The sequence below is a fragment of the Lagopus leucura genome, unplaced genomic scaffold (genome assembly GCF_019238085.1).
Source record: "Lagopus leucura isolate 7727_CA_CO unplaced genomic scaffold, USGS_WTPT01 Super-Scaffold_73, whole genome shotgun sequence".
Lineage (NCBI taxonomy): Eukaryota > Metazoa > Chordata > Aves > Galliformes > Phasianidae > Lagopus > Lagopus leucura.
The window spans coordinates 87146981-87154966 of NW_024962252.1; the positions used below are offsets into that span (position 1 = coordinate 87146981).

Here is a 7986-nt window from a genome sequence, read left to right on the forward strand (position 1 = left end):
GCCCTGTTTTCACTTGACTAAGCATCGACTAAGGTGTTTTCAGAAGTGTGGAGCATAAGGGCAGCTAAACAGTTAACTAACTGCTGTAGTTTCAGCTGGAAAATGACTGTGTGCAATAGCTTGTATTTTATTATTTCTTCATTCCGAAGTAGTATGGATTTCCATCAATGTTTGAGCTGCATCAGGCTCCCCTCTCATCAGGGAGGGAAACTTATTTGTTTAAACTAAAGCAATTGCACTGTGACTTTTGTACCCTACGGAGCTGCTAGGGGTTGGTGGTTGTTACCTGTCCTCCAGAGATTAGGGCTCAGCTCCAGGTGAATGATGCTGAAGATGAGGTAGGAATGTTGCATTTTATGCTATCTTCTCTCAAACTGTACAGATTAAATACTGTTATTTAAACAATCTATTGCTCTTGTGCTGAATCTGTTTTTCTTGGTCAAAAAACTGAGGAATCACAAAGGTGGCTTGGAGTGCCACACTTGCTTTGTACCTTCCTGGAGAACAGAACTGAGGGTCAGATCTGAGGCTCGGCCATGCCCTGCAGTGATGGTGAGAGCAGAACTCTATGAGTGTGACTGTCAGGCTGGAAGTCTTGATCCAGCCTCTACCATTCTACTGGCAGGAGGATTGGTGGTTATAAAGGTGGGCATGTGGTGGGAGGGGGAGAGAGGTTATAGACCCTGCCCCAAGAAGCTACAAAGCAAACAATGCAAGGACACAGAGAATAGGAGGGATAACTGTTATCTTCATCCTTCCTCTGCTGTTTCTAGTACTGAAGGTTTAGGATACTGACGCAGGAAAGAGCATTTGGGATCTGTGCAAATTTGTTGTGGGATGATTTTGAGAGGATCCAAAGGCAGGAAGAGCAAGGGATCAAGGTGATTTTTTTTTTTTTTTTTTTTTGGAAGCAACAAGTGTGGGGAAAAAGAAGATTGCAAGTATAAAATGCACTGGGTGGATGTCAGCAGGTGCCCAATTGCTGCAGCCTGCTTCTGCAAATTCTGCTTCCTGGATGAGGGAACTGCAGTGCAACTGAAGTGCCAGCAACTGCACTAGGGAACTTGACACAGGGAATGTGTTGAGAATGAGTACGTGGGAAGCAAGCGCCAGCCACTGCAGAGTCAGGATGCACGTCAGTATATGAATCTGGATTAGCCAGCAATAGGTAAACCTGCTGGGGTATTGAAGCAGCCCTAGGTTTGGGGTGGATGTACATGTCGTTCTCCCTGAGGCAGCTAGAGGGAGCCTCTTGTTACAGAGACTCTAAGGGCCACTGAGATCCATTTGAATTGTGTGGAGACGAAAAAGGCCTTGAACACTGGTTATTGTCTCAAGGTCAGTACTGGTGTGCGCAGGGGAGGATCTGAACCAGCAGATACGTGGCGCAATGGTGGTGCAGCAATTATAAGGGGTGGAGAACGGGAAACTGTATTTTATGGCAGGATCTCAAAACTCTGCCTGTTACTATTTTGGGTTAAAGTAATGAGGCACAGGATATGGTAAAATTTCACTTTTATTGAAAAACGTGGGCAGGAGAAAAGACATTATTTACACAAGTTCCTAACTGCAACCCCAACTCAAGAACATATGACCAGCAGTATGACAAATGGAGGGGGGTCCAAAACACAATTATGGAGGCTAAGGACAAGGTATGATGAGTCCAACTCCCTCGTGAATGCGGGCCTTCAGATAAGATCAGCAACTGAAAAGAAGAAAATGTAAGTATGCACCAAGTGTGCTGAGAACTGTAGCCCAGTCGGAAAATGCATGTACTGCTGGGCTTCTCTCCAGGGGAAGGAGAAGAGGGGTTGTGGTTGGGAGCAAAGCGTGCAGAACATCTTTCAGATGCAGCGCACCGACCTCCAAGCAGAGGAGGGCAGCAGCTTGGGGCAGGCCTGCACTCACCGTTCATGGGCATCTCGTCTATCTGGGTGGAGTAGTACTGCTCAATGTCTCTCAGGATGCGGATGTCGTCATTCTTCACAAAGTTGATTGCTACACCTTTTCGGCCGTAACGGCCTGAGCGGCCAATTCTGAGAGGCAGGAGAAACAATGAAGCCACCGTGGGTAAGGGTAACTCAGCCGTGTTCCCTACTGTGAACACCAAGCTTACCTGTGTATGTACAGTTCTCTGTTGTTGGGTAAGTCGTAATTAATGATCAGGGATACCTGAGGCACATCCAGACCTCTAGCCCAAACATCTGTTGAAATAAGGACTCGGCTGCAAAGAGAAGGGGACGGTCACTAAGCACAGATGTGAGCTGAGGAGTCAGGCTGCCCAGTGCTGGAAACATCTGCTATTCTGCTCTCCCCAGTGCACTTCCACAAGTGTGCTGCTAGGAAATCTGGTCCCACAGAACCACCAAACCTCTCTGATGAGACAGTGCAAAGCCAGCTCTGGTCTTACATTTTAATTCCTTATTTTAAATGTATCAACTCCCAGTCTCCTCAGCAAAACACAATGGGATAATTCTATGCCTAAAAGTACGAGCATCCCTTCTTGGACGGTGGACATCTCCCATCTGTGAGACACTACGAAGGGATGGAGGGAAATCAAGAATTCTGATTTTCAAACTAAACCAGAAACAAGACCTTGAGAGAAGAGAGGATTTAAAGGCTTCTAAGACTGTTTCCTCTGAGGCACTGGAAGACCTCTTGCCTTATGTAGCAATACTGTAAGCAACGCTGTTAAAATCACTTACCTTGCACCAGATCTGAATTCTTTCATGATGGACTCTCTCTCCTTCTGTGGCATGTCCCCATGCATGGATGAAACGGTGAAGTTGGCTTCTCTCATTTTCTCTGTGAGCCAGTCTACCTGTGTGTACAGCCAAGCAGCCTGGGTTAGCAATCTGCTCATGCCAGCCAAAAGTGTTAGTTCTGTTTGGAGAACGTTTGCACATATATGCTGGTAAGGACTGAGAGACACTTTAACGAGTGTTTTGGAGCAGAAGGAACCAAATAGTCCTTGCAGGGCATCACCTAAATGACAGGGTTCCATGAACCCTCAAAGGAAAGGAATTAAAGGCATTCATTCAGTGTGATTTTGTTTCGGGAATTACAATTAATAAGCACATTCTTATCAGTCCTACTAGTCTAAAAAGGCAGTTACTGCCAACTACATCAGGTCTGCCTGTAGCTTGCTGTCTACATCAGGCATCTCCTAAAGACACATTTAACTGCTGTTCTTACTAGGCAATTGTCAACCAGGGAAACAACCAGACACTTTGGCTCAGCCCAGCATTTTCTTCTGTGTTGCCCTCTGCAAGTGAGATAACGTGCCCATCTCGTGGCTGCTGTACCTTTCTCTTGGTGTTACAGAAGATGACAGCCTGGGTGATAGTGAGCGTGTCGTAGAGATCGCACAAGGTGTCGAACTTCCATTCTTCCCTCTCCACAGCCACAAAAAACTGCTTGATTCCTTCAAGGGTCAATTCATCACTTTAGGAAAGAAGAACAGCTTTAAGACACTGCAAGTGGGTGAGTGCATACAATGCAGCTAAAAGGGCTGGATGCTCACATGGCTGTCTCAAGTGCTCTGGATTGCTGGGTCTCAAGTTACTCTATGAAGTCCCTGGAGAAGACTGCTCTAAGAAAGGCTTCAGGCATGACCCACACAACAGAGGCTCAAACTTAGCACCCTCTCTGCTCTAAGCAGACAACTTCGAAGGGAAACATTTCTGTTCTCACTCTTGCAAACATCTTGACAAGAACAGAGTGCAGTGAGGTAACTGGGGCAATGTAAGAGACCAGGCAGGGGTGAGGCCTTTCCAGTCAGGCTGCCTACACTTACTTCTTTGACACCTGATGAGATGCAGCACGTAAGGACCTGTTGCAATGCTAGACATAAGCTGTGCATCTAGGGCCTTCAGGATCAATCAGCATTAAGCTTTCTAGCCATACTCTGTGGTATCAGTGGAAGGCACCTACAAAAGTCTAATGGAGGAGCACAGGAACTGGGTAGGAATGAAAGACAGATTTCCAGAAGAGACTGTACTTGCGAGGATGAGGGAAGTCGGGCTGAGCAGCAGCAAACAGAAATGGAGAAGGATAAAGCCAGAGAACCAATCTGGCCTTTCTCCAAGTGCAACATGAGGATGTCTGTAAATACCCACTCCAACTGCAATGCTGAGAAGGAACGTGATTAAGACAAGAACTGCTCTTCCCAGAAAAACTCACCGTTTCACCAAGATGCGAATGGGGTCTGTCATGAATTTGTTGGTCATCTCCAGAATTTCATGAGGCAAAGTGGCACTGATCAGCACCACCTGTGTAGCTGGAGGTAAATATCTGTACACATCATAAATCTGCTCCTTGAAACCTGCAAAAGGAAATCAAGTAGCATTGGGAAGTTAACACATCTTTCTCCTGAATATCCTTTTATTTCAGTTTAGATTACTTCAGCATTGGGCCTATGCTCTAAGAATAACACTGAGTGTTTTTACCATACAGCCAGTGTCACCCCTCATTTATCTCTCCCCAGTTCTGCCAGACTTACCGTGACATGGCTGTGTTGCACAGTACAAAAAGCAACACTCCAGAATTTATAACTACTGAAAAGAACATGGTAACTAAATTAGGCAAAGTGTATTAAATTGCTTCCTACAGCCCATAATGTAACTGTGCTTGCCTAGCTTTGGTTAAACAGCTGTTTTAAGAAGCAGGACTACTAACTGGGATGATATCAGAATCTCAAAGAGGTGAGCAAAGAGAAGTACAAGGGAGATAAATGTTTCACCTTTGTTGAGCATTTCATCTGCTTCATCCAAAACCAGCATTTTGATAGCACGAGTCCTTAAACTTCGTCGCCGGATCATATCTGTAAGATTTCACTTTGTAAGATGAAAAGGCTCAGAAAGCAAGCGAGCCTACATTGCTCCCAGCTGCTGTCAATGCATTTCACTGGAGGAGGGACTGGCACTTCCCCTGCTGCCAACAGAGACTGGTGTTTGGTGATGGAAAAGCACAGTCAAGTGCCACAGTGTTCCCCAATACCCTGCAAGCAGGGGCTTGTTTCTGCTGCCCAGATAAGGAAGCACAGGCTACAGGGAAGCTGAGTCCAAGCTGTGGGATATTATTTGCTAACTGCATGCAAGTGCATCATCTCACACAGAACTGCAGCTGGATGCCAGAAATGCAATGTGCCACCTCAATTTCATGTCCAGTGGGCAAATCTACTTCCTGTTTGAAGGAGCACATGGCTCTGTGTAATTCCTTCATCCTGTGACAGAACTATTTGCTCTAAGAGTTGTTCAGAGCCACCCAGTTTGGCAGCTATGAAGTTGCTTTGTGGTTGTTGCTGTTAGTTATTTTTGTCTATGGAGACTAGTGTTCTCCCAGTAGTATGTATTCATATAACAAAGTAGTACTCTGTTTCATAAATCCATAACTTATGAGCTTGAAGGCTGATTCTCTCCCTGTACCAACTGCCAGGAACAGTGAATATAAAAATGTTCATGATGTGAAACTAGATAATAAAGTTGCACGATTTGACAAGGAGCTAATGAGGGTCAGTACAGTGAACATATGGGCCTAATATTTATCCCTACATAGGAGAGAGATGGATTTGAAGACTGGACTATTTAGTCGACTATAAGGAGGCGGACACAGAAGAGAAGGCTCCAGGAAGCCTCACTGCAGCCTTGCAGTAGTGTAAGGGAGTTTATATGCAGGAAAGAGACAGACTTTTTACACAGGCATTCTATGTCTCTTGTTTTGACACTCAAACAGACCAAGCTCCTATCTCTTCCATGACACTGAGATAATCCCGGGATGGCAATATTACCACCATTAAAAATATTGTTTTCTATGCTACAATGTAAAGAACCACTTTGTTATGAAAAGCAAAGCATAAACAGAAAATTCTAATTCTTTCCCCAGTGTTTTCTTTCTCATCTCTTCCAGTAAATTTATACTTTGTTGCTCTTCATCGCTGCATACATTAATGATAAATGTAGTTTCCATGCTATTTCAAATGTAAATGCATTAAATTTGTGGGATGGTCCCATGGCTCAATTGAAGCATGAACACAGAAGCATGCAGCCTCCCTCATCTTACCAAACACCCGGCCTGGAGTGCCAGCAACAACATGCTGCCCGTAATCCAGCTTTCGGATATCTTCACCCACGTTGGTCCCCCCGATGCAGGCGTGACACTGGACATTCATGTAGTCTCCCAGAGCAAGAAGACCCTATTTTGACATAAATAATAGATCAATCATCTGAGGTCTTATGAAATTTGCTATTTATCAAGTCATGTTGGGCTGAATAGCCACGTGGTGCTTTTCTAGAGATAAAAGCATAACGAAAGATTTTTTCTGTTGTTCTCCAAACCTCCTCAATGGCAGGCTTACAAAGGCTGGGGATCTGGTTACTTCCCAGGGATCACAACTACTTTTAAAGAGTACTGTACTTAGAAATTCAGGTAGGAATATGTAAAACATTAGACTGCTAACTAACCTGTCATGTAAGGAAGAATGGATATAACACAGATGGGAAAAACAGCCCTTCATTAGGATTTCTTATTCCATTCAGGAAAACGCATTCCCTTGAAAAGCAGAAGTTGCACTTCTAGCTCTGCCAGAGAATGCTTTGAGAATCTGCACCAGTCCTTATAAATGCTTTACAGGCAATGATTTAGGTGTTCCTACCTTCTGAATCTGCACAGCCAGCTCTCGAGTTGGTGCTAAGATCAATGCCTGGGTCTCACGAACCTGTTGACCACATGGCAGTTAATCACATAGCAAGTACAGTGCAAGCAGTAACAAACAGAATAGAGCCCACAGCACCCTGAACTGTCACACTTGAAGGATCAATTGTACAATTTTGTGCTAAAACGTATGGGTTTGCAAGCATTGGTACACCTAGAAAGCTGCACCTCCATGGAATGCTTACATGTTTATAGCCCTTAAGTTACAAGACTGTGCTCGAGCAGCTCTTCACTGGACAGCTTGTTTTATTCATCCAACTGCTGAGAACAGCTGATCTTCTTGTTCAGAACACAGTGCCTGTCAAATGCTCGTCAGTCAGAAGCCTGTGTCTGACCACACAATGCGTTCCAGCTGTTCAGATGGATCCAAGAGGCTCCAAGAACACAATTCTGACTGATGAGAAATCAATTCAGCCCTCCAATGAAAGCAGTCACAGAAACATAGAATGGTTTGTGTTGGAAGGGACCTTCAAGTCCACCTCGTTCCAACCCCCTGCTAAAGGCAGGGACACCTCCCTCTAGACCAGGCTGCTCACAGCCCCGTGCAGCCTGGCCTTGAAAGCCTGCAGGGAGGGGCATCCACAGCCTCTGGGCAGCCTGTGCCAGCATCTCACCACCCTCACAGTAAAGACAACGGACATTTTCACCGCGTGGACTACCTGTATGTCCAGACACTGTAGCACAGAGATGGAGAACGTCGCTGTTTTCCCCGTTCCCGACTGTGACCTGAGAACAGAGGTGCGGTGAAGGCTCCGGCGTTCCGGAGGAGCCACCCATCCCGCTCCCGCAGCCCGCCCCCCCGCCCACGTACTGCGCGATCACGTCGCGGCCCTTGATGATCTGCTTGATGGCTCTCTGCTGGATGGCCGACGGCTTCTCGAACCCTGCGGGGACACGGCCGTTACGGCGCGCCGCCGCGCATGCGCGCCGCCCCTCGCCGCCGCCATTTCCTTCACCCCCGCTCCCTCCCCCTCCCGCCGCCGCCCCGCCGCGCACCGTAGGCGTAAATGCCGCGCAGCAGGTCCTCCCTCAGGCCCATGGTGTCGAAAGTGGGCGTCACGTCCACCTCTTCGCTCGTCTCGAACTCCACCTTCGTCATGTCTTCCTCCTTCATGATCCGCTTCCTCGCCGAGCCGGTGGTGCCGCCGGAGCCCGCGGACCCCGACATGGCTCAGTCAGGCCTTCCCGCCGCCCTACCCGCACGCGACGACGATGGCGCGGCCGCCACGCACCCAGAGCACGGGCCGCTGCGCATGCGCGGGAATCCCGACGGAA

General features: G+C 47.0%; 1 protein-coding gene across 1 annotated transcript; it reads right to left on the reverse strand.

The window, feature by feature from the left end:
* Nucleotides 1–1498: 1498 nt before the first annotated feature.
* On the reverse strand, nucleotides 1499–7937 carry EIF4A3 (eukaryotic translation initiation factor 4A3). The gene is made up of 12 exons (XM_042894023.1): nucleotides 7708–7937; nucleotides 7523–7595; nucleotides 7371–7437; nucleotides 6653–6715; nucleotides 6061–6193; nucleotides 4742–4822; nucleotides 4183–4324; nucleotides 3306–3444; nucleotides 2706–2821; nucleotides 2117–2224; nucleotides 1909–2036; nucleotides 1499–1705 (listed from the first exon to the last, which is right to left on the reverse strand). Exons 1-12 carry the CDS (start codon nucleotides 7877–7879, stop codon nucleotides 1689–1691), a joined length of 1239 nt encoding a protein of 412 aa, XP_042749957.1. The 5' UTR covers nucleotides 7880–7937; the 3' UTR covers nucleotides 1499–1688.
* Nucleotides 7938–7986: the final 49 nt, after the last annotated feature.

Bases quoted from the DNA above. Each gene is read 5' to 3' on its own strand.
- EIF4A3 (XM_042894023.1), bottom strand. From the start codon at position 7,879: ATGTCGGGGTCCGCGGGCTCCGGCGGCACCACCGGCTCGGCGAGGAAG. The intron at 2,822-3,305 runs GTACAGCAGCCA...CTGTACACACAG, and splicing joins TCTGTAACACCAAGAGAAAG to GTAGACTGGCTCACAGAGAA. The intron at 2,037-2,116 runs GTAAGCTTGGTG...CCTGCCTCTCAG, and splicing joins AGAGAACTGTACATACACAG to AATTGGCCGCTCAGGCCGTT.